This window comes from Oncorhynchus mykiss, chromosome 16 (assembly GCF_057628025.1).
Source record: "Oncorhynchus mykiss isolate SJ-2025 chromosome 16, ASM5762802v1, whole genome shotgun sequence".
NCBI classification, from domain to species: Eukaryota; Metazoa; Chordata; class Actinopteri; order Salmoniformes; family Salmonidae; genus Oncorhynchus; species Oncorhynchus mykiss.
In genome coordinates this window covers 6,665,001-6,692,500 of record NC_143037.1, presented here as the reverse complement: position 1 = coordinate 6,692,500, position 27,500 = coordinate 6,665,001, and the positions used below count along the sequence as shown (strand labels likewise).

General features: G+C 43.4%; 1 protein-coding gene across 13 annotated transcripts in view; it reads left to right on the top strand.

Moving 5' to 3' along the window:
• Positions 1–27,500, top strand: part of pde10a (phosphodiesterase 10A) — a 128,784-nt gene that overhangs the window by 28,761 nt on the left and 72,523 nt on the right. For all 13 annotated transcript variants that reach the window (XR_016487095.1, XR_016487102.1, XR_016487098.1 and 10 more), the window contains exon 2: positions 14,826–14,960. Coding sequence is in view for 2 of the 13 variants with exons in the window: in XM_090201817.1 (XP_090057943.1) it covers positions 14,826–14,960 (135 nt within the window). In the remaining 11 variants the exon portion in view is untranslated. The remainder of the gene's footprint in view (positions 1–14,825; positions 14,961–27,500) is intronic.

Sequence of the window (27,500 nt, the reverse complement as noted above, 5' to 3'; positions counted from 1 at the left end):
TGTCGTTTGTCGTGTGATGTTGTTGTGATGTCGGTTGTCGTGTGATGTTGTTGTGATGTCGGTTGTCGTGTGATGTTGTTGTGATGTCGGTTGTTGTTGTAATTTGGTCTGGTGACATTTTTTGTTGCGATTCGTCGATAGAAGATCACTGCCAGATTGTATGAAACAAACACACAGACACAGATTGTACTGAATGAACTGTCCCTGGGGCGTAGATAGAGGGTTGGTGACCTAGAATGTGTGGGGTTGGATAAGACAAGCAGAAAAATTGGTTCTATTTCCTTGCTGTCAAAATGTAATAAAAGATGTCCTCTATCCGTCGTTTGGGGAATTTGATGCTCCCTGACTGTCTGGGTTTCATTGTTGGGTGATTTTTATCTGAACACAAGAAACTGCATGAATGTAGATACTAGAGGTCGACCGATTAATCGGGATCGGCGTTTAAAAAATCATAATCTATCGACCTCTAGTAGATACATGATGATTCATAGAGTTTCTATTTGGTTTTAGTAATTTTCCTCCATAAATATTTTTGGGGTTCTCTCCAAGTGTTTTATAAATGTCATAATATGTGTCACTCAAACTACCAGCGGGCCGGACCACCTTCCGTCCGTCTGTCTACTCTTTATCCTCTTTATAATTGATCTATTTTATTCTCATTCTTTGTCCTCCATCTTTCTCTCTCTGCCCTCTCGCTCTATCCTCTTTCTCTCTCTTTCTCTCTGCCTCCTCTGTCTCTCTATCCTATATCTCTCTCTGTTCTCTATCTCTCTGTCCTCTATCTCTATCTAGCTCTCTGTCCTCTATCTCTCTGTCCTTTATAACTCTGTGCTCTATCTCTCTCTTTCTCTGTCCTCTATCTCTATCTAGTTCTCTGTCCTCTATCTCTCTGTCCTCTATCTCTATCTAGCTCTCTGTTCTCTATCTCTCTGTCCTCTCTCTCTCTCTCTCTCTCTCTCTCTCTGTCCTCCATCTCTTTCTCTCTGTCTCTCTGTCCTTTATAACTCTGTCCTCTATCTCTCTCTTTCTCTGTCCTCTATCTCTATCTAGTTCTCTGTCCTCTATCTCTATCTAGCTCTCTGTCCTCTATCGCTCTCTTTGTCTGTCCTCTATCTCTTTTTCTCTGTCCTCTCTGTCTCTCTATTTCTCTCTGTCCTCTTTCTCTATCTAGCTCTCTGTTCTCTATCTCTCTGTCCTCTTTCTCTCTGTCCTCTATCTCTTTCTCTCTATCTTTCTGTCCTCTATCTCTATCTAGCTCTCTGTTCTCTATCTCTCTGTCCTCTCTCTCTCTCTCTCTCTCTGTCCTCCATCTCTTTCTCTCTGTCTCTCTGTCCTTTATAACGCTGTCCTCTATCTCTCTCTTTCTCTGTCCTCTATCTCTATCTAGTTCTCTGTCCTCTATCTCTCTGTCCTCTATCTCTATCTAGCTCTCTGTCCTCTATCGCTGTCTTTGTCTGTCCTCTATCTCTATCTAGCTCTCTGTCCTCTCTCTCTCTATTTCTCTCTGTCCTCTTTCTCTATCTAGCTCTCTGTTCTCTATCTCTCTGTCCTCTCTCTCTCTCTCTCTGTCCTCCATCTCTTTCTCTCTGTCTCTCTGTCCTTTATAACTCTGTCCTCTATCTCTCTCTTTCTCTGTCCTCTATCTCTATCTAGTTCTCTGTCCTCTATCTCTCTGTCCTCTCTCTATCTAGCTCTCTGTCCTCTATCGCTCTCTTTGTCTGTCCTCTATCTCTTTTTCTCTGTCCTCTCTGTCTCTCTATTTCTCTCTGTCCTCTTTCTCTATCTAGCTCTCTGTTCTCTATCTCTCTGTCCTCTTTCTCTCTGTCCTCTATCTCTTTCTCTCTATCTTTCTGTCCTCTATCTCTATCTAGCTCTCTGTTCTCTATCTCTCTGTCCTCTCTCTCTCTCTCTCTCTCTGTCCTCCATCTCTTTCTCTCTGTCTCTCTGTCCTTTATAACTCTGTCCTCTATCTCTCTCTTTCTCTGTCCTCTATCTCTATCTAGTTCTCTGTCCTCTCTCTTTCTCTCTGTCTCTCCGTCCTCTATCTCTATCTAGCTCTCTGTTCTCTCTCTCTCTCTCTCTCTGTCCTCTCTCTCTCTCTCTCTCTCTGTCCTCTCTCTGTCCTCTCTCTCTCTCTCTCTGTCCTCTATCTCTCTCCATCCTCTCTATCCTCTCTCTCTCTCTCTCTCTCTCTCTGTCCTCTATCTCTCTTTCTCTCCGTCTTCTATCACTCTCTCTTGTCTCCTCTCTCCCTCTAGTTCTCCTCTCTACTATTTACCTAGGCCCATATGCCTATGTTCTCCTACTTTTAGGTCAGTTGGTCCTCTGACTTTGAGTTGAATTGTTACAGGTGGTGTAGAGTAGCGCTGAATTGACTCTTCGCTAAGTCCCGGCCTAGAATTCTGGGCAACCAATCACAGCGTTCCGGTAGATAGCAACTTTCATTAACCAATTAATTAATTGGCTCGAGTCCCGACGCCTCGGACTCACGTCTGAAATGCATGGATACCAAACGAGGGAAATGCCAAAAAAACGTTTCATCAAATCAGAAATTGTTTACCAGGGATACTTGCGAATCTGATTTCTGAAATAGAGAGCCTGTTAGGGTATTTTTTTAAATCCAAAATTATACTTTTGTTGCATTGTTTTTGCTGGCTGGTTACTTAGTTCATTGTTGGCCACCATTGAACACATTGCTAACGCTAGCTAGCTAGCCAGTAAATACAACTTTTTTTTTTAAAACAAATATATGTTAGCTGGCTCAGTTATCTACAGTATATTATGAATATAGCTCTTCTGTCGACGTCAGGATACAATTTGAGAGCAGTGGTTAGCTCCAGTAGTGGTCAGTAGCTTTAGCTTCATTCTGAGCAGTGGCTAGTCACACTACAGACTTTGTTACCAGGTTACCGTTACCAGGTGTTACCGTGAAGCAGTTGTTAGGACCGTGGAACATCCAGGCTGCTGCGGAGATGGAGGTGCACCCGGTTAAAATGTGTTTGTTTAAATGAGTGAGAAATGGGTGTAATTGTTGCCATAGCTTCCCACTGGTTGAATCAACATGGTTTCAACATGTCAATCCAATGACATTATGTTGAATAGACGTTGAACTGACGTTGAACTGACGTTGAACTGACGTTGAACTGACGTCTGTGTCCAGTAGGTTGTGAGTGTGCAACATATCCTATAATCCTAAATTGACGTGTTGAATTATTTATTCATATCCAATGATTTTATATTAAGCTTATTTCCCTAATCTGGGCCGTTTGTGTCACTACTTTACACAACCCCATAAATTGAGTGGAATTAATCAATTCATTTTTGATGTCAATGTAAAAGTTTATAGTCAGCAAGATGATACTAAATTGGTTTAAACAGATTCTTTGGTTTGGTAACGTTGACAACAACAGTACTTACAGTTGACCGGGGACAGCTCTGGCAGGGCAGAAATTTGACAAACAGACTTGTTGGAAAGGTGGGCATCCTATGACGGTGCCACTTTGAAAGTCACTGAGCTCTTCAGTACGGGCCATTCTACTGCCAGTGTTTGTCTATGGAGGTTGCATGGCTATGTGCTCGATTTTATACACCTCTCAGCAACGTGTGTGGCCGAAGTAGAGGTTGGCATCTATCCACTGGTATATGTACTATACCCAAGTTCGTCGTGGTCTGTTAGAAGAGAGCAAACGGTACATGTCGCCATGGTTTTTAATCCCATTTCCATTGATTTCAATACATTATCGATGTGAGCGATTCATTTGCACGCGTTTATCGATTACAGTTGAACAAGCTAATACATTCCAGTTTAGGAGTGGCTGCTTGGTAAATGTTGGTGTCTGTGTGTGCAGTCGATAAGGCACTATACTATAATTTAATTTACATTTCAGTATATTGATTATTATCTTAGACATTTAAAAACAGTGTTTTGACACAAGGCTATAAATATAAAACCGATGACTACAGGAAGCGACAACAGTATCATTTTTATGTTTTATGAACATAAATTATACTTTGAACAATATTTTTCCAACAGGATTCTACTTAATCATGCAAAAAACTTCTGAATGAGCCCAAAAACGTGCTTTAATATATTAACTATGATTATATAACTGAACTCGTAAAAATAAGTCAGTCTTGCCTACAATTATAATGATAGTTAACCACAACATACCCAAAAGTATGTTCTGATTCTCCCACGGGAGTTCTGATTCTCCCACTGGAGTTCTGATTCTCCCACGGGAGTTCTGATTCTCCCACGGGAGTTCTGATTCTCCCACGGGAGTTCTGATTCTCCCACGGGAGTTTTGGTAACTGGCTACAATTGCTATACTTTCAAGCATAATATATTGTCTGACTGAAATCTATAAGCTCTGTGTTTTAGTTGGTACAATGTGGCATTTTAAATGTCCTTTAAGGTTTTCACATTCTTCTTGATTGTATTGTTTTAATTCCTAAATTTAATTTCCCATTTGATTTTGATACATTTGGGACCTGACTAAGGATATGATAAACGTAAAAAAAACAAAAAAACAATCCTAGCGTTTAAACAGTCATTTTTAAATGATAAAATTACATGTGAATTCACAATGCAGATATTGTCCTGCATAATATGACCACTAGGGGACGATGCAGTTCAATCTACCGTAGTCATGACTACCTACCAGACAGCACCCACCTTACTGCTGCCCCCCACCCACTCAGCAACAATGGTAGTTAAAACAGTGGTCTCTCAATACACGGGACTTTCTGTGATGTATGTGATGGCTGTGATGGCTGTGATGTATGTGATGGCTGTGATGTATGTTTTGGCTGTGATGGCTGTGATGGCTGTGATGTATGTGATGTCTGTGATGTATGTGATGGCTGTGATGTATGTGATGGCTGTGATGTGTGTGATGGCTGTGATGTATATTATGTATGTGATGGCTGTGATGTATGTGATGGCTGTGATGCATGTGATGGCTGTGATGGCTGTGATGTATGTGATGGCTGTGATGGCTGTGATGGCTGTGATGTATGTGATGGCTGTGATGGCTGTGATGTATGTGATGGCTGTGATGTATGTGATGTATGTGATGGCTGTGATGTATGTGATGGCTGTGATGTATGTGATGTATGTTATGTATGTGATGGCTGTGATGGCTATGATGGCTGTGATGTATGTGATGTATGTGATGGCTGTGATGGCTGTGATGGCTGTGATGGCTGTGATGTATGTGATGGCTGTGATGTATGTGATGGCTGTGATGTATGTGATGTATGTGATGTATGTGATGTATGTGATGTATGTGATGGCTATGATGGCTGTGATGGCTGTGATGTATGTGATGGCTGTGATGGCTGTGATGTATGTGATGGCTGTGATGGCTATGATGGCTGTGATGTATGTGATGGCTGTGATGGCTGTGAGCGTGTTCACAGACGTCCAACAACACTGTTAACTCCACGTAGTGTGTGTTCGTGAGCTCACGCTTTGTACTTGCAGAGCCATCGTTGCATAATTACTCCGATCCGTCAAGATTTTGGACATGTTGTAGTCTGGATCTACACATGCCATCGGGGTTTATTGAAGCCAACATCCACTACCATTGGCTGCTTTTCAACTGCAGCCATTGCTGTAATCAGTGATGGGATTTTTCTCTCTCTCTCGTTGCACTTTGTTGGTGTGAGGAGCCTATCTGTCTGCTGTTGGGGACCTGCTGCCAGTAACGGTTTGGGTCTCACAGGCCCTCGTTCTCAGATGGTTGTACATGTACTGACACTCAATTCCACCTCGCAAAGTTTGCAATTCCGCCGTCTTCTCGTTGAACTTCTTAAAGTTTTGCCAAAAACAGGACTTCGCTGCTGTCGCTTCCCTGTCTCACTCAACGGCGTTGGCGTACGGAGTGCTTTATATTTCTTGTATATAATTGTAAAGATTCATATCTCCTCGCAACTAACCTTATAGCATTGTTGCTTTAGGTATTTATTCATATATATATATATATATATATATATATATATTTTAAAATCACCGTGATGATCATCAGAACCTGCTAGTGGTAGTTAACAGCACTGTGATTTTAATTTTGTTCACGAAAAGGTAGTGTCAAACCAGTGGGCTATTCAGAAAACTAGACACAGAATCTACAGTCTCAATACAAAATTACTGTCACCAGAAACATTTACACACACACGTGCACACACACACACATGCACACTCACTCACACACGTGCACACACACACGTGCACACTCACTCACACACGTGCACACACACACGTGCACACTCACTCACACACGTGCACACACACATGCACACTCACTCACACACGTGCACACACACACACATGTACACTCACTCACACACGTGCACATGCACACTCACTCACACACGTGCACACACACATGCACACTCACTCACACACCTACACACACACATGCACACTCACTCACACACGTGCACACACACACACATGCACACTCACTCACACACGTGCACACACACACACATGCACACTCACTCACACACGTGCACACACACAGAATGGACAGTGAAGACAGACGCCAGCGTGTCCATTAAGTATAACTTTACCTCAGTGCTGGTTCAATGATGTCCAGGCAAATGGCTGTTCTCCCCGTCGTCCCCGACAACACACGTAATAAACAACAGTTCTCAACAACCTAATTGCCTATTAAGCAACAATCCAGTCCTCCTCGCCTCCTTCTCTCCCTCCTTCCTCTAGCGGCCTCCGTTGGGCCTCCTCCCCCAGGAGACGCAGACGGACACTGTCCCAGGGGCCAGAGCTGGTTGGAATGACGTCATGATTTCAACCAGCTCTGCCATCTTAGATGTTTAGATGGAGCTGTTATCCCTCGGTCAAAAGTAGAAATACAATTTTTCTGTCAGATATTTTTTTGTCTTCCTTTCTCTGCCAATAGATGGATGAATGAAATATATAATTAATTAATGATTGAAAGAAGTACTATATAATTAATGAATGAAAACCCTGCTGAAACAAACTGCATATACCAGAATACATATACCAGAATTCAAGCTGGTCCATGCTGGTCAGTGCTTGTTGTGTTTTGGACACTGGTGACCAACCTTCAATATGTTTTGGACACTGGTGACCAGCCTCTGCATTAGTATATTTGGGGACGTAGTCTAAAATCTGTTGTATTTGTGCCAACCATGAGTGGAAGTGTTGTACCAGTTTAAGTGGTTTTATCATGTTTATGACAGTTGAGCACCTAATTTGTTCACTGTCAGTTCTACAATCTTGGTCAGAGGTTGTGACAATCAGGAGTTGGACTGTGTTGCTGTGCATCTTCCAGTAACTTAATGGCAATTAGTCACTGGGAAGGTTCGTTTTCAGTAACTTCCTGTCTGCTTGCTGCAAGTAATTATTGAAATATTCACAGTTACTTAGTGTGTCACGCAGACTGGCCTGATGGTGTGACTGGAAGATCAGTTTGCTGCCAACGATGACGCCGGGTCCCGAGTGTACAGACAGACACAAATAATACTTAGTAGTCTTGTAAACACAACATTTTAGTGAAGGTATAGTCATCTACTGGTACAACACTTCTACTCACGGTTGGTACAAATACACATATATTAGACCACACTCCCTAATATGCTAATCAACTCCACCAGCGCTCCACAAGCGCAGTGATGATTGTACCTTATATTCAAAATATTGGGTTGAAAAATAAATTAAAAAAGTAAATTTACACATACCGGAATTAGCCTTAGTGTGAAAAATTATTGACTTAATTCTGAGCAGCTTTTAGCAAAGTGCAGAAATGTTTTCTCGCTATTAAATCTGTGGCCAATCTCTGTCGTGCCCACAGACCTGGTGGCATAGCAGGAAATTCAGGTCATAAGCAACCAAGATGTTGTGAGTTCAAATTCCAAGTCTCAAGTAATTCCTTTTACCGCAATAACAACTTCACTCAGCTGTAAAAAATGTATTAATTTGTTGTTGTTTACTTTACTTTTCACTGCAACCAGTAGCCTGTAGTGTACTGTAAAATTACAGAAAAAATTTACAATGTAGCATTTCATGACAACGTTAAGTGTGGAGATGGACCAATTGAAGTTGAAGATTCCCGGCGCCATTTGGTGCGTCGCAGACCCGGAGGAGGGGGGGGGGGGGGGGGGGGGATGGAGGGAGGAGGAGGGGGGGGGAGGGATGGAGGAGGGGGAGGGATGGAGGAGGGAGGAGGAGGAGGAGGGGGGAGGAGGGAGGGGGAGGGAGGGAGGAGGAGGAGGGAGGGGGGGAGGAGCAGGAGGAGGGAGGGGGAGGGAGGGAGGGAGGAGGAGGAGGGGGAGGGAGGAAGAGGGGGGAGAAGGAGGGAGGGAGGAGGAGGAGGGGGAGGGAGGAGGAGGAGGGGGAGGGAGGAAGAGGGGGGAGAAGGAGGAGGGGGGAGGGGGAGGAGGAGGAGGGGGGAGGGAGGTGATACAGAGGAGTCAATGTTCAGTCCTTTTAAATTTTGAGTCACTGCCTGACAAGGTCCTGTTAGGATATATCAGTTGTCCTGTTGGAGCTTTTGTGCCGAATCCACTGCGTTTCAGGTGCATCATTTATGATCTGACTTCAGAAGAGTTCCAGGGTGTGTTGTGAGCGGGTGGTGTCCCGTCCTGCCAGGCCGTTGGCACGGTGTGTACCCCAGGGAACAACTCTACCGGTGTAGGAGCAGATAGGGTCTAAGTAGTGGAATGGGGTAGTGGGTTTTAATGAGGGGGGGGGTCCCGAGGAGCAGGAGGAGGGAGGGGGAGGGAGGGAGGGAGGAGGAGGAGGGGGAGGGAGGAAGAGGGGGGAGAAGGAGGGAGGGAGGAGGAGGAGGGGGAGGGAGGAGGAGGAGGGGGAGGGAGGAAGAGGGGGGAGAAGGAGGAGGGGGGAGGGGGAGGAGGAGGAGGGGGGAGGGAGGTGATACAGAGGAGTCAATGTTCAGTCCTTTTAAATTTTGAGTCACTGCCTGACAAGGTCCTGTTAGGATATATCAGTTGTCCTGTTGGAGCTTTTGTGCCGAATCCACTGCGTTTCAGGTGCATCATTTATGATCTGACTTCAGAAGAGTTCCAGGGTGTGTTGTGAGCGGGTGGTGTCCCGTCCTGCCAGGCCGTTGGCACGGTGTGTACCCCAGGGAACAACTCTACCGGTGTAGGAGCAGATAGGGTCTAAGTAGTGGAATGGGGTAGTGGGTTTTAATGAGGGGGGGGGTCCCGTCCTCCCAGCCCGTTGGCACGGTGCAGGAGCAGATAGGGTCTAAGTAGTGGAATGGGGTAGTGGGTTTTAATGAGGGGGGGGGGGGGGTCCCGTCCTCCCAGCCCGTTGGCATGGTGCAGGAGCAGATGGGGTCTAAGTAGTGGAATGGGGTAGTGGGTTTTAATGAGGGGGGGGGGGGGGGGGTCCCGTCCTCCCAGCCCGTTGGCATGGTGCAGGAGCAGATGGGGTCTAAGTAGTGGAATGGGGTAGTGGGTTTTAATGAGGGGGGGGGGGGGTCCCGTCCTCCCAGCCCGTTGGCATGGTGCAGGAGCAGATAGGGTCTAAGTAGTGGAATGGGGTAGTGGGTTTTAATGGTGTCTAGGGCTCTATTTCACTTTCTTAGAGGAACAGACTAATCAAGATAATTTAATGTAGGTATACTGTGACTGGCCTCTCTCTCCAGTACAGTAGGTAGACTGTGTCTGGCCTCACTCTCCAGTACAGTAGGTAGACTGTGACTGGCCTCTCTCTCCAGTACAGTAGGTAGACTGTGTCTGGCCTCACTCTCCAGTACAGTAGGTAGACTGTGACTGGCCTCACTCTCCAGTACAGTAGGTACACTGTGTCTGGCCTCACTCTCCAGTACAGTAGGTAGACTGTGACTGGCCTCACTCTCCAGTACAGTAGGCATACTGTGTCTGGCCTCATCCTCCAGTACAGTAGGTATACTGTGACTGGCCTCTCTCCAGTACAGTAGGTAGACTGTGACTGGCCTCTCTCTCCAGTACAGTAGGTAGACTGTGACTGGCCTCACTCTCCAGTACAGTAGGTAGACTGTGACTGGCCTCACTCTCCAGTACAGTAGGTATAATGTGACTGGCCTCTCTCCAGTACAGTAGGTAGACAGTGACTGGCCTCACTCTCCAGTACAGTAGGTAGACTGTGACTGGCCTCACTCTCCAGTACAGTAGGTACACTGTGTCTGGCCTCACTCTCCAGTACAGTAGGTAGACTGTGACTGGCCTCACTCTCCAGTACAGTAGGCATACTGTGTCTGGCCTCATCCTCCAGTACAGTAGGTATACTGTGACTGGCCTCTCTCCAGTACAGTAGGTAGACTGTGACTGGCCTCTCTCTCCAGTACAGTAGGTAGACTGTGACTGGCCTCACTCTCCAGTACAGTAGGTAGACTGTGACTGGCCTCACTCTCCAGTACAGTAGGTATAATGTGACTGGCCTCTCTCCAGTACAGTAGGTAGACAGTGACTGGCCTCACTCTCCAGTACAGTAGGTATAATGTGACTGGTCTCTCTCCAGTACAGTAGGTAGACTGTGACTGGCCTCACTCTCCAGTACAGTAGGTAGACTGTGACTGGCCACTCTCCAGTACAGTAGGTATAATGTGACTGGCCTCACTCTCCAGTACAGTAGGTATAATGTGACTGGCCTCACTCTCCAGTACAGTAGGTATACTGTGACTGGCCTCTCTCCAGTACAGTAGGTATACTGTGTCTGGCCTCACTCTCCAGTACAGTAGGTAGACTGTGACTGGCCTCTCTCTCCAGTACAGTAGGTAGACTGTGAATGGCCTCTCTCTCCAGTACAGTAGGTAGACTGTGACTGGCCTCTCTCTCCAGTACAGTAGGTAGACTGTGAATGGCCTCACTCTCCAGTACAGTAGGTAGACTGTGAATGGCCTCACTCTCCAGTACAGTAGGTAGACTGTGAATGGCCTCTCTCTCCAGTACAGTAGGTAGACTGTGAATGGCCTCTCTCTCCAGTACAGTAGGTAGACTGGGAATGGCCTCTCTCCAGTACAGTAGGTAGACTGTGAATGGCCTCACTCTCCAGTACAGTAGGTAGACTGTGACTGGCCTCTCTCTCCAGTACAGTAGGTATACTGTGACTGGCCTCTCTCTCCAGTACAGTAGGTAGACTGTGACTGGCCTCTCTCTCCAGTACAGTAGGTAGACTGTGAATGGCCTCTCTCTCCAGTACAGTAGGTAGACTGTGACTGGCCTCTCTCTCCAGTACAGTAGGTAGACTGTGACTGGCCTCTCTCTCCAGTACAGTAGGTAGACTGTGACTGGCCTCTCTCTCTCCAGTACAGTAGGTAGACTGTGAATGGCCTCTCTCTCCAGTACAGTAGGTAGACTGTGACTGGCCTCTCTCTCCAGTACAGTAGGTAGACTGTGAATGGCCTCACTCTCCAGTACAGTAGGTAGACTGTGAATGGCCTCACTCTCCAGTACAGTAGGTAGACTGTGAATGGCCTCTCTCTCCAGTACAGTAGGTAGACTGTGACTGGCCTCTCTCTCCAGTACAGTAGGTAGACTGTGACTGGCCTCTCTCCAGTACAGTAGGTAGACTGGAACACCCCCCTATCCACATCGATGGAACAGTAGTGGAGAGGGTAGCAAGTTTTAAGTTCCTCGGCATACACATCACAGACAAACTGAATTGGTCCACTCACACAGACAGCATCGCGAAGAAGGCGCAGCAGCGCCTCTTCAACCTCAGGAGGCTGAAGAAATTCGGCTTGTCACCAAAAGCACTCACAAAGTTCTACAGATGCACAATCGAGAGCATCCTGGCGGGCTGTATCACCGCCTGGTATGGCAACTGCACCGCCCTCAACCGTAAGGCTCTCCAGAGGGTAGTGAGGTCTGCACAACGCATCACCGGGGGCAAACTACCTGCCCTCCAGGACACCTACACCACCCGATGTCACAGGAAGGCCATAAAGATCATCAAGGACATCAACCACCCGAGCCACTGCCTGTTCACCCCGCTATCATCCAGAAGGCGAGGTCAGTACAGGTGCATCAAAGCTGGGACCGAGAGACTGAAAAACAGCTTCTATCTCAAGGCCATCAGACTGTTAAACAGCCACCACTAACACTGACACTGACTCAACTCCAGCCACTTTAATAATGGGAATTGATGGGAAATGACGTAAATATATCACTAGCCACTTTAAACAATGCTACCTTATATAAATGTTACTTACCCTACATTATTCATCTCATATGCATACGTATATACTGTACTCTATATCATCGACGGTATCCTTATGTAATACATGTATCACTAGCCACTTTATACTATACTATGCCACTTTGTTTACATACTCATCTCATTTGTACATACTGTACTCGATACCATCTACTGTATCTTGCCTATGCTGCTCTGTACCATCACTCATTCATATATCCTTATGTACATATTCTTTATCCCCTTACACTGTGTACAAGACAGTAGTTTTGGAATTGTTAGTTAGATTACTTGTTATTACTGCATTGTCGGAACTAGAAGCACAAGCATTTCGATACACTCGCACTAACATCTGCTAACCATGTGAATGTGACAAATAAAATTTGATTTGATTTGACTGTGAATGGCCTCACTCTCCAGTACAGTAGGTAGACTGTGACTGGCCTCTCTCTCCAGTACAGTAGGTGGCGGTGTATGCACCTAAAAGTTGTATGCGATCTGCCAATCAAGTTCCAAAGAAGAAGCAATTTCATGACAAGGAAAGAAAAACATGGTGGAAAGGGAAAGAACAGGAGGGTTCTTCAAAACCATCACAGAACCCCTCAAACCACGCCCATCATTAACATATTTCCCAGCATGCTGTCACCCCCTGACCATGGAGAGCCATTTTTTCTCTACGGTGTAGTAGGTCAGGGCGTGACTAAGGGGTGATCTAGTATTTCTATGTTATGTTCTAGTTTCTTTTTCTACGTTGGTGTTTTGTATGATTCCCAATTAGAGGCAGCTGGTAATCGTTGTCTCTAATTGGGGATCATATTTAAGTATTTCATTTTCCCACCTGTGTTTGTGGGATGTTGTTTATGTTTAGTTGCCTGTGAGCCCTTCATTGACTTCACCTTTCGTTTATTCTTTGTTGTTTTGTGCGTTTCACTAAATAAATATGTGGAAACCATATCGCTTTGCACCTTGGTCCGATAATTCTCCTAACGAATGTGACACATGCTCTACTGCTGTTAGATTTTTTTTAAATTGCTAAACGAAGATAAATTACATTTTTACATTTTCTAAACAAATCCAATCTGTGAGTTGGATTTATTGCACCCATTAATGAAAAGGTTGTTCTAGTTTACATGGTTTAGGTAGGGTCATTCACTGATCGTCCTAATCCTGCTAGTCATTCTGATTGCAGTTTGCGGGAGATAGACTTCACTTTGATAGCTAGCATAATGTGACTTGATGCTGGTTTTGCGGGTGACCAGCATATGCTGGTAAATTTACGATCGGTATATGGTTATCAGGTGGTCACCCGCGAAAACAAAAGGAAGGCTGGTCACCCGCGAAAACACAAGGAAGGCTGGTCACCCGCGAAAACACAAGGAAGGCTGGTCACCCGCGAAAACAAAAGGAAGGCTGGTCACCCGCGAAAACACAAGAAAGGCTGGTCACCCGCGAAAACAAAAGGAAGGCTGGTCACCCGCGAAAACACAAGGAAGGCTGATCACCAGTGAAAACACAAGGAAGGCTGATCACCAGTGAAAACACAAGGAAGGCTGGTCACCCGCGAAAACAAAAGGAAGGCTGGTCACCCGCGAAAACACAAGGAAGGCTGGTCACCCGCGAAAACAAAAGGAAGGCTGGTCACCCGCGAAAACACAAGGAAGGCTGATCACCAGTGAAAACATAAGGAAGGCTGGTCACCTGCGAAAACACAAGGAAGGCTGGTCACCAGCCTATGCTGGTCTATGCTGTTTTTTTTAGCAGGGAGATGGAATGAATGAAAGATGGAATTAATGTATGAATTAATTAATGAAAAAGGAAATTATTGAATGAAATATATAATGAATGAAATAGGTAATTCATGAAATATATAATGACTAAAAGAGGTAATGAATTAATGAATTAAAGATGTAATGAATGAAAGAGGCTATGAATGATATATGTAATAAATGAGAGGTAATGAATGAAATATGCAATGAGAGGTAATGAATGAAAGAGGTAATGAATTCATGAATGAAATATGTAATAAATGAAAGAGGTAATGAATGAAAGAGGTAATGAATGAATGAATGAAATATGTAATAAATGAGAGGTAATGAATGAAAGAGGTTATGAATTAATGAATGAAATATGTAATAAATGAGAGGTAATGAATGAATGAAAGATGTATAAATGAAGAACTAATGAATGAATGAAAGATGTATAAATGAAGAACTAATGAATGAATGAAAGATGTATAAATGAAGCACTAATGAATGAATGAAAGATGTATAAATGAAGAACTAATTAATGAATGAAAGATGTATAAATGAAGAACTAATGAATGAATGAAAGATGTGTAAATGAAGAACTAATGAATGAATGAAAGATGTATAAATGAAGAATTAATGAATGAATGAAAGATGTATAAATGAAGAACTAATGAATGAATGAAAGATGTATAAATGAAGAACTAATGAATGAATGAAAGATGTATAAATGAAGAACTCATGAATGAATGAAAGATGTAATAAATGAAGAACTAATGAATGAATGAAAGATGTATAAATGAAGAACTAATGAATGAATGAAAGATGTATAAATGAAGAACTAATGAATGAATGAAAGAGCTTGATGTCCTCTGTCCCGTGTTGTTGTGCAGGTCTGACGGATGACAAAGTGAAGGCCTACCTCTCCCTTCACCCTCAGATGCTGGATGAGTTTGTATCGGAGAGCGTGAGTTCAGAGACGCTGGACAGATGGCACAAGAGGAAGAGCAGCGGTAGCCTGCCTGCAGGTAACTCACACACACCTCTCACGATACACTGTTACATACTGTAGGTCTCAATGGAGCACCAGCTAGTTTATAGAGGATGTGTTGTCCTTATAAAGACTTTATGAATTACTGAAAAACTTCAATTCAACACAGTCTCAAATAGCCGCCTGTCCCTTTTAATAGCCGGGCAACGGCCCACATTTCAGCACATAAACTCCCTTTTCAAATAAACGCCGGATCTAAATGAATTGTTTACGAGGTTAGCATTAATTATCATTCATTGTTTATGAGGTTTAATGTTTGATGTGTTACATTAAATAATTCAGTAATGAGTCTAACAGTTATGGCTATCATCCATTTTTATCGCCAGTAAAAACTTCTAGCCATTGGCTGCTAACAGCTGAAAACTTCTAGCCATTGGCTGCTAAAAGCTGAGATCTGCCTGCCATTGGCTGCTAACAGCTGAGATCTGCTGCTGATTGGCTGCTATCAGTTGAGAACTGCCTGCTATTGGCTGCTAACAGTTGAGAACTGCCTGCCATTGGCTGCTAACAGCTGAGATCTGCTTGCCATTGGCTGCTAACAGCTGAGATCTGCTTGCCATTGGCTGCTAACAGTTGAGAACTGCCTGCCATTGGCTGCTAACAGTTGAGAACTGCCTGCCATTGGCTGCTAACAGCTGAGAACTGCTATCCATTGGCTGCTAACAGCTGAGAACTGCTAGCTAACTGGCAAAGAAAAAAACAGTCAACAGCTTCGAGAGTACAGTAACCTATAAATTGCTGATCGCCCTCTAGTGGCATAAGTAAGATCTGCCAAAAATGCACAGTCAAAGAGGAGAATAATTTTTAAAGTTTTTTTTTCTTCCTTCAAAATATAGACATACTATGTCAGAATAAACGTGACACTATCTAGGTTTCCATCCAATTCGCGACAAGATTTTCATGCATAAAACAATATACACATTTTCCCATCAGAGATGTGTTTCCATCAAACTGACTTTTACAGATAGGTTGTGCGTGATGACAGTGCACCTAAAAATAACTTTTGTGGTTAAATTGGGTTTGCGTTTAAAAAAAAAAAGATACATTGGTTTCTATCGCATTTTAAACTTTTACTTATGTTTTTGGCACTAAAAACTGTTGTGTTATTATAGCAAATGTACCCACTGTGGTCTTGGCACGACTGCCCTAGCTAACAGTTTGCAGATACAGTGTAGGTAGGCTAGTCCCCTGCATAATGACATTATTATGGATAAGAGCGAGAATATATTAAATGGTAGCCAAGAATCGATCATCATGTCATCAGAATAAGACCCTTGGTATTTATTGGAAAAGGAGAAAAGCTCATCGCCGTGCACTTTCACCACCCTGTGAAGTTCGTCAGAACTTATTTCATCTGTAGCTCTAGTAAACTGCATGGTTTCCCGAACTGTATCATCGGGTGACTCCCAAGTTTCCACCGATAGTTCTCGCATAATTCATTTTACGTACGCGAAAAGATCCCACCTTGTCGAACGAACACATTTTCTATCTGCTTTTATAACGGTGTTTCGTGTTCTCCGTCAGCTCAGTGATGTGACTTTTCATCGGGTCATTTCGTCAGGTCATTTCATCGGGTCATTTCGTCAGGTCATTTCGTCGGGTCATTTCGTCGGGTCATTTCGTCAGGTCATTTCGTCCGCGTGAAATGGTTGGATGGAAACGCGGTTACTGTCTGTAAATGATAACACGTTAGTGCAGGAAATGAAGTTATTGGTTTTAAAATGCTGGAAGGGAATGCCGAAATTAAACAAGATACTATTCAAAATGAGCAAAAGCTGTGTACATTAAGGAAATGGATGCCTGACTCACACAGAAGCCCGTCTCCTCTATTCAGTGCCTGTTGTGTTCATTGATCTCAGCAAATAAAGGCTTGAGCTATTTTAAGTTTTACGCTATGAAGCTTTTATAAGAACAGAGGCAGCAAGACTGCATGTAACAACCTCTATGTAGTGCTTATGAAGACTTTATGAATGACCTATGAAGCTTTTATAAGAGCAGCAGCAGGACTGCATGTAACAACCTCTATGTAGTGCCTATGCAGTGCTTATGAAGGCTTTATGAATGACCTATGAAGCGTTTATAAGAACAGTAGCAGCAGGACTGCATGTAACAACCTCTATGTAGTGCCTATGCAGTGCTTATGAAGTGCGTTATGAATGACCTATAAACCCTTTATAAGAACAGTAGCAGTTCTGCAGGTAACAAAAACCTTTCCTATTCTAAGCTCACAGACCTAGCACATCCATCAATGGCCCACAGGCCTGACTGGCCCCCATCTCTCCTACTGACGTCAGAAACAACCTCCTGGGACCAGCGCCGTCCCGAAAGGGGGGCAGGGTGTTTCTGTGTGTCAGTGTGTGTGGAGGGGGCTGGCCGAGGGTGTGGCTGTGAGTTGGGTTATGTTTAGGAGAGCTGGTAGAGGTGAGATTTGTCAATGTTTTTTTTGCCTTTTTCAGTTTTTCTACATGAGGGCTACAGACTGTAGCCAGTCAGACAATCAGCCAGGCAGTCAGCCAATCAGCCAGTCAGCCAATCAGCCAGTCAGCCAGGCAGTCAGCCAAACAGCCAGCCAGTCAGCCAATCAGCCAGGCAGTCAGCCAAACAGCCAGTCAGCCAGTCAGCCAATCAGCCAGGCACTCAGCCAAACAGCCAGTCAGCCAATCAGCCAGTCAGCCAGGCAGTCAGCCAAACAGCCAGCCAGTCAGCCAATCAGCCAGTCAGCCAGGCAGTCAGCCAAACAGCCAGTCATCCAGTCAGCCAATCAGCCAATCAGCCAGTCAGCCAGTCAGCCAATCAGCCAGTCAGCCAGTCAGCCAATCAGCCAGTCAGCCAAACAGCCAGTCAGCAAGTCAGCCAATCAGTCAGCCAAACAGCCAGTCAGCCAATCAGCCAGGCAGTCAGCCAAACAGCCAGTCAGCCAGGCAGTCAGCCAATCAGCCAATCAGCCAGTCAGTCAGCCAATCAGCCAGTCAGCCAAACAGCCAGTCAGCCAGGCAGTCAGCCAAACAGCCAGTCAGCCAGTCAGCCAATCAGCCAGTCAGCCAGGCAGTCAGCCAAACAGCCAATCAGCCAGGCAGTCAGCCAATCAGCCAGTCAGCCAAACAGCCAGTAAGCCAATCAGCCAGTCAGCCAGTCAAAGAGTATTATTATATCTTGTGTTCTTCATTTAGTCATTTAGCAGATGCTCTTATCCAAGTTGAACGTTTTATTAGTTGTGTGTACAGGATAAGCATGGTCTACACTGAGTATACAGGATAAGCATGGTCTACACTGAGTATACAGGATAAGCATGGTCTACACTGAGTGTACAGGATAAGCATGGTCTACACTGAGTATACAGGATAAGCATGGTCTACACTGAGTGTACAGGATAAGCATGGTCTACACTGAGTATACAGGATAAGCATGGTCTACACTGAGTGTACAGGATAAGCATGGTCTACACTGAGTGTACAGGATAAGCATGGTCTACACTGAGTGTACAGGATAAGCATGGTCTACACTGAGTGTACAGGATAAGCATGGTCTACACTGAGTGTACAGGATAAGCATGGTCTACACTGAGTGTACAGGATAAGCATGGTCTACACTGAGTGTACAGGATAAGCATGGTCAACACTGAGTGTACAAAACATTAAGAACACCTGCTCTTTCCATGGGAACAGACTGACCAGGTAAATCCAGGTGAAAGATATGATCCCTTATCGATGTCACCTGTTAAATCCACTTCAATCAGTGTAGATGAAGGGGAGGAGGCGGGTTAAAGAAGGATTTTTAAGTCTTGAGACATGGATTGTGTATGTGTGCCATTCAGAGGGTGAATGGACAAGACAAAATATTTAAGTACCTTTTGAACGGGGGTATGGTAGTAGGCGCCAGGCGCACCGGTTTGTGTCAAGAACTGCAACGCTACCGGGTTTTCCACGCTCAACAGTTTCCTGTGTGTATCAAGAATGGTCCACCATCCAAAGGACATCCAGCCAACTTGACACAACTTTGGAAATCATTGGAGTCAACATGGGCCGACACCTTGTAGAGTCCAATACCCTGACGAATTGAGTCTGTTCTGAGGGCAAAAGGGAAGGGGTGCAACTCCATATTAGGAAGGTGTTCTTAATGTTTTGTACACTCAGTGTACATCGTCCAATCAAAATGCTTACTTGCAGGTTCCTTCTGGACAATACAACAACAATAATAAATAATACAAGAAAAGAATATGAAGATAAAGTAAATGTCTCAGTAGAATAGAATAAACATTTTAGCATCAGGATAATACAAGAAGGCACATTTTACAGTCCAATATTTACACGTGTTTTGGGTATTTATTTTTTAATTGAACCTTTAAGGGGGGGGGGTGGCAGTGTATACATTTGAGCAGTATAAGAAGAGTCAGCGGTTGTGATGTGTGTTACGGTGCGGAGAATCACAGCAGGTGGTCAGTCCAGTTCAAGTGTTCAGCCAGTCTGATGGTTTGTAGAGAGAAACTGTCTCTGGACCTGTTGGTATCAGACCTCATGCTCTGATACAGTCTGATGGTTTGTAGGAGAGAAACTGTCTCTGAGCCTGTTGGTATCAGACCTCATGCTCTGATACAGTCTGATGGTTTGTAAGAGAGAAACTGTCTCTGGACCTGTTGGTATCAGACCTCATGCTCTGATACAGTCTGATGGTTTGTAAGAGAGAAACTGTCTCTGGACCTGTTGGTATCAGACCTCATGCTCTGATACAGTCTGATGGTTTGTAGAGAGAAACTGTCTCTGAGCCTGTTGGTATCAGACCTCATGCTCCGATACCATCTGCCCGACTATAAGGAAGAGATCAGCTCGCGGCTGGGCTGTGTGGGGTTCTTGATGATGCTACAGGCCTTCCTCTGGCACCATTTCAACTAGTCCTGAATGGGTGGAAGCAAGGTCCCCGTGATGATGTTCACCACCCGCTGGAGGGCCTTGCGGTCGTGGACGAAGCAATTCCCGTACCAGGCCGTGATGCAACCGGTCAGGATGCTCTCGATGGCGTAGCGGTAGTATTTGGAGAGCAGCCAGCCGCCTTAGAAAGTAGAGACGCTGTTGCGCCATCTTGACCAGAGTGGTGGTGTTGTTGGTCCATGTCAAGTCCTCTGTGATGTGGACTCTGAGGAACTTAAAACTGCTGACTCTCTCTACTGCAGTACCATTCACGTGGATTGGGGTATGTTCCCTCCTCTGATTCCGGAAGTCAACAATTAACTCCTTTCTTTTGCTGACGTTGAGGGAGATGTTGGTGTCAAGACACCACATTTGCCAGTTCACTTACCTCCTCCCTATAGGCTGACTCGTCGTGGTTGGTTATCAGGCCTGTAACCGTGGTGTCGTCAGCAAGCTTGGTGGTGTCGTGCAAAGCCATGCAGTCGTGGGTGAACAGGGAGTACAGAAGAGGACTGTGGATACAGTGGAGGTAAACCTAGGCATTGAGGGATGATGAGAGAGATATTGTCTCTAGAAACATCATTTAAATGAGGTGATGTCATCGCATGTGTGGGAGGTGGAACTGAAGGGTTGGATAAGGTATAGTGAGCAGGGCTAGAGGCTCTATAGTGAAATAAGACAATAAACACTAACCAGAACAGCAATGGACAAGGCATATTGACATTAGGGAGAGGCATGCGTAGCCAAGTGATCATAGGATCCAGTGAGTAGTGAGGTTGGTTGGAGACACAGCGATTCAGACAGCTAGCAGGCCGGGGCTAGCAAGCTAGCAGACGGGCCTCAGAGGGACGTCGTGACGGAGGAAGTCTGTTTATAGCCTCCTCGTGCATTTACGTCGGTAAACCAGTTGTTATGGATTAGTAAGGTTCCGTGTGGTAAAGGGGACCAGCCCAATTGGCAAAAATAGGTAAAGTGGACCAAGAAATTGTCCGATGGACATATTCAGCTAACAGTCGATATGCTCTAGACAGCTAGCGGGCCGCGGCTAGCAGGTTATCAGATGGGCATTCAGGGGACGTCGCGACGGAGGGGCCAGTTGAATAACCCCCTCGGGCAGATCTCCATTGAGAGGGGTTTAATCAGCTCCAGCTGTTCATCATTGAGACGGGTTTGATCAGCTCCAGCTGTTCTCCATTGAGACGGGTTTGATCAGCTCCAGCTGTTCTCCATTGAGAGGGGTTTGATCAGCTCCAGCTGTTCTCCATTGAGAGGGGTTTGATCAGCTCCAGCTGTTCTCCATTGAGACGGGTTTGATCAGCTCCAGCTGTTCTCATTGAGAGGAAGCCTTTCTCTGTTGTTGACGTCAGCAAGTCTGTAATCCAGGCCAGTGCACACACACACACACACACACACACACACACACACACACACACACACACACACACACACACACACACACACACACTCCCCAGAAAAACAAGCAGGTCATTGTGCCCTCTTCCTTATTATGGTGCATTCTGGGAAGTGTAGTCAGGTAGAAGGTGTTCTGTCCTAGACGGGAGTTGGTCAGAGGGGGCAGGGCCAGGGCTGTTATGTTTGCCAGACTGATGACGAAGTACGCCCTCTCTCTGTCACTCTCCCTATCTCTGTTTCTCTCTCTCTCTCTCAATCTCTCTTTCTGTCTCTCTTGTTCTCTCTCACTTTGTCTCTGTCTCTTTTTTTCTCTGTCTCCTTTTCTCTCTCTCTCTCTCTCTCAATCTCTCTTTCTGTCTCTCTTGCGCTCTCTCACTTTGTCTCTGTCTCTTTTTTTCTCTGTCTCCTTTTCTCTCAATCTCTCTTTCTGTCTCTCTTGCGCTCTCTCACTTTGTCTCTGTCTCTTTTTTTCTCTGTCTCCTTTTCTCTCTCTCTCTCTCAATCTCTCTTTCTGTCTCTCTTGCGCTCTCTCACTTTGTCTCTGTCTCTTTTTTTCTCTGACTCCTTTTCTCTCTCTCTCTCTCAATCTCTCTTTCTGTCTCTCTTGCGCTCTCTCACTTTGTCTCTGTCTCTTTTTTTCTCTGTCTCCTTTTCTCTCTCTCTCTCTCAATCTCTCTTTCTGTCTCTCTTGTTCTGTCTCACTTTGTCTCTGTCTCTTTTTTTCTCTGTCTCCTTTTCTCTCTCTCTCTCTCTCAATCTCTCTTTCTGTCTCTCTTGCGCTCTCTCACTTTGTCTCTGTCTCTTTTTTTCTCTGTCTCCTTTTCTCTCTCAATCTCTCTTTCTGTCTCTCTTGTTCTCTCTCACTTTGTCTCTGTCTCTTTTTTTCTCTGTCTCCTTTTCTCTGTCTCCTTTTCTCTCTCTCTCTCTCAATCTCTCTTTTCTGTCTCTCAATTTAAATTTTATTTGAAGGGCTTAATGGCATTGGAAACGTTGTTAACATTGCCAAAGAAGTAGATAATAAGTAGATAATAACCAAAAGTGAAATAAACAATACAAATGTACATTAAACATTACACTCACAGAAGTTCTAAAAGAAAAAAGACATTTAAAATGTCATGTTATGTCCAAATAGTTGAAGTACAAAAGGGAAAATAAATTAGCATAAATATGGGTTGTATTTACAATGGTGTGTGTTCTTCACTGGTTGCCCTTTTCTTGTGGCAACAGGTCACAAATCTTGCTGCTGTGATATTGGCACACTGTGGAATTTCACCCAGTAGATATGGGAGTTTATCAAAATTGGGTGTCTTTTCTAATTATGTGTGGATCTGTGTAATCTGAGGGAAATATGTATCTCTAATATGGTCATACATTGGGCAGGAGGTTAGGAAGTGCAGCTCAGTTTCCACCTAATTTTGTGGGCAGTGAGCACATAGCCTGTCTTCTCTTGAGAGCCATGTCTGCCTACGGTGGCATTTCTCAATAGCAAGGCTATGCTCACTGAGTCTGTACATAGTCAAAGCTTTCCTTAAGTTTGGGTCAGTGACAGTGGTCAGGTATTCTGCCAGTGTGTACTCTCTGTTTAGGGACAAATAGTAAATATTACTAAAGCAGCAATGTATACAATATACATTGTAATAAAATAATGAAGAAAAATAATATCCCCACTAGTATAATTTATACCTCTAATATCTCTACCATCACCACTAGTATCATTTATACCTCTAATATCTCTACCATCCTCACTAGTATCATTTATACCTCTAATATCTCTACTACTACCATCACCACTAGTATCATTTATACCTGTAATATCTCTACCATTACCCCTAGTATCATTTATACCTCTAATATCTCTACTACTACCATCACCACTAGTATCATTTATACCTCTAATATCTCTACCATTACCCCTAGTATCATTTATACCTCTAATATCTCTACTACTACCACTACCACTATTATCATTTATACCTCTAATATCTCTACTACTACCACTACCACTAGTATCATTTATACCTCTAATATCGCTACTACTACCATTAGTATAATTTATACCTCTAATATCTCTACCATCCTCACTAGTATCATTTATACCTCTAATATCTCTACTACTACCACTACCACTAGTATCATTTATACCTCTAATATCTCTACTACTACCACTAGTATCATTTATACCTCTAATATCTCTAATACCATTACCACTAGTATCATTTATACCTCTAATATCTCTACTACTACTATTACCACTAGTATCATTTCTACCTCTAATATCTCTACTACCACCACTAGTATAATTTATACCTCTAATATCTCTACTACCATCACCACTAGTATCATTTATACCTCTAATATCTCTACTACTACTATTACCACTAGTATCATTTATACCTCTAATATCTCTACTACTACCATTACCACTAGTATAATTTATACCTCTAATATCTCTACCACCATTACCACTAGTATCATTTACACCTCTAATATCTCTACTACTACCATCACCACTAGTATCATTTATACCTCTAATATCTCTACTACTACGATCACCACTAGTATCATTTATACCTCTAATATCTCTACTACTACTATTACCACTAGTATCATTTATACCTCTAATATCTCTACTACTACCATTACCACTAGTATCATTTATACCTCTAATATCTCTACCATCACCACTAGTATCATTTATACCTCCAATATCTCTACCATCACCACTAGTATCATTTATACCTCTAATATCACTACTATTACCACTAGTATCATTTATACCTCTAATATCTCTATTACTGCCATTAGTATAATTTATACCTCTAATATCTCTACCACCATTACCACTAGTATCATTTATACCTCTAATATCTCTACTACTACCATCACCACTAGTATCATTTATACCTCTAATATCTCTACTACTACTATTACCACTAGTATCATTTATACCTCTAATATCTCTACTACTACCATTACCACTAGTATCATTTATACCTCTAATATCTCTACCATCACCACTAGTATCATTTATACCTCGAATATCTCTACCATCACCACTAGTATCATTTATACCTCTAATATCTCTACCATCACCACTAGTATCATTTATACCTCTAATATCTCTACTACCATTACCACTAGTATCATTTATACCTCTAATATCTCTACTACTACCATTAGTATAATTTATACCTCTAATATCTCTTCTACTACCATTACCACTAGTATCATTTATACCTCTAATATCTCTACCATCACCACTAGTATCATTTATACCTCGAATATCTCTACCATCACCACTAGTATCATTTATACCTCTAATATCTCTACTACCATTACCACTAGTTTCATTTATACCTCTAATATCTCTACTACTACCATTAGTATAATTTATACCTCTAATATCTCTACTACTACCACTACCACTAGTATCATTTATACCTCTAATATCTCTACTACTACCATTAGTATAATTTATACCTCTAATATCTCTACTACTACCATTACCACTAGTAGCATTTATACCTCTAATATCTCTACTACTACCACTACCACTAGTATCATTTATACCTCTAATATCTCTACTACTACCACTAGTATCATTTATACCTCTAATATCTCTACTACACCACTACCACTAGTATCATTTATACCTCTAATATCTCTACTACTACCATTAGTATAATTTATACCTCTAATATCTCTACTACTACCATTACCACTAGTATCATTTATACCTCTAATATCTCTACTACTACCACTACCACGAGTATCATTTATAACTCTAATATCTCTACTACTACCATTAGTATAATTTATACCTCTAATATCTCTACCCCAATTACCACTATTATCATTTATACCTCTAATATCTCTACCCCAATTACCACTAGTATCATTTATACCTCTAATATCTCTACCATCACCACTAGTATCATTTATACCTCTAATATCTCTACTACTACCATTAGTATAATTTATACCTCTAATATCTCTACTACTATCATCACCACTAGTAGCATTTATACCTCTAAAATCTCTACTACTACTATTACCACTAGTATCATTTATACCTCTAATATCTCTACTACTACCATTACCACTAGTAGCATTTATACCTCTAATATCTCTACTACTACTATTACCACTAGTATCATTTATACCTCTAATATCTCTACTACTACCATTACCACTAGTATCATTTATACCTCTAATATCTCTACTACTACCATTACCACTAGTAGCATTTATACCTCTAAAATCTCTACTACTACCATTACCACTAGTATCATTTATACCTCTAATATCTCTACCATCACCACTAGTATCATTTATACCTCTAATATCTCTACCATCACCACTAGTATAATTTATACCTCTAATATCTCTACCACCATCACCACTAGTATCATTTATACCGCTAATATCTCTACTACTACCATTAGTATAATTTATACCTCTAATATCTCTACTACTACCATTACCACTAGTATCATTTATACCTCTAATATCTCTACTACTGCCATTAGTATAATTTATACCTCTAATATCTCTACTACTATCATCACCACTAGTAGCATTTATACCTCTAATATCTCTACTACTACCACTACCACTAGTATCATTTATACCTCTAATATCTCTACAAATTATTTTTTTTATTTACTGCCAGGGCCCAATATTACACTGTTAAGGTTCTGTTGAAGACCTTCTTTGGTCGGTGATAGTAGAACCAAATCATGTCCCTCTCTCTCTTTCTGTCTCTGTTTATAGCTGGGAGCCACAGAGAAACAGACTGGCTGCCTGGATTGTGAATCACAGTGTGTGTGTTGGAAAAAATGACAAACAAATCAAACTAAATGATTGGATGTTATTTATCTTTGTGTAGCATAAGATTATTAAATACATCAATCAATGTACATGTAAAACAACAATTACAAAAAAACAACCTGCAGTAGAGGATGCTGGGAAAAAAAGTGAATTTGTTATCATAACTTCAAAATAGAGTTGATGGGATTTCTTATTTAGTTCTGAGTCAGTACCACAAGCATTTTTACAAGTAATAATAACTTATCTTTGACTTTGAGTTCAACTTACTAGAAGTACTTGAGTTAAAAATGAGGGTTTGTGTGTGCGTATCTGTGCCAGTGTGTGTGTGTGTGTGTGTGTGCGTGTGTGTGTAGGTATAGATGGCCTGTGCTGAGCCGGGCTGGGTTAGTGAAGTGTACTGACCTGAATTGGAAGGTGTGTGTGACAGATAGCAGGGCAGATTGAAGAGGGAGACTGAGAGGCAGGTAGCAGGACATGGTAAGTCTAGAGGTGGACTGACCTAATGAAAGTAGACTGAGAGGCAGAATTACACATCATTCACTAGCCAGTGACTTGCAGGTAGGGTCACAAAATTCTGGTAATTTTCCCAAAATAATGGGGGTGGTTTCTTCTATGTGTAGGCTAGTGAAAGCACCGAGGGCCTCTCTCTCAGAGCACCGAGGGCCTCTCTCTCAGAGCACCGAGGGCCTCTCTCTCAGAGCACCGTGGGCCTCTCTCTCAGAGCACCGAGGGCCTCTCTCTCAGAGCACCGAGGGCCTCTCTCTCAGAGCACCGAGGGCCTCTCTCTCAGAACACCGAGGGCCTCTCTCTCAGAGCACCGAGGGCCTCTCTCTCAGAGCACCGAGGGCCTCTCTCTCAGAGCACCGAGGGCCTCTCTCTCAGAGCACCGAGGGCCTCTCTCTCAGAGCACCGAGGGCCTCTCTCTCAGAGCACCGAGGGCCTCTCTCTCAGAACACCGAGGGCCTCTCTCTCAGAGCACCGAGGGCCTCTCTCTCAGAACACCGAGGGCCTCTCTCTCAGAACACCGAGGGCCTCTCTCTCAGAGCACCGAGGGCCTCTCTCTCAGAGCACCTATTGACATAGTATAATAGCTCAAAAACATTTTTTATCAACAAAATGATACATTAATCAGTTGTTTATGGTGATTTCAGATAATAGTGGGGGGACAAAAAGCATAAATTGCCCCGAACCTTAATCTGTTAGTGGGCTGGTAGATTCTCAGTCTGCCCAGTGGCTCAGCTCACGTGGTAGGATCTCAGTCTGCCCAGTGGCTCAGCTCAGGTGGTAGATTCTCAGTCTGCCCAGTGGCTCAGCTCAGGTGGTAGATTCTCAGTCTGCCCAGTGGCTGAGCTCAGGTGGTAGGATCTCAG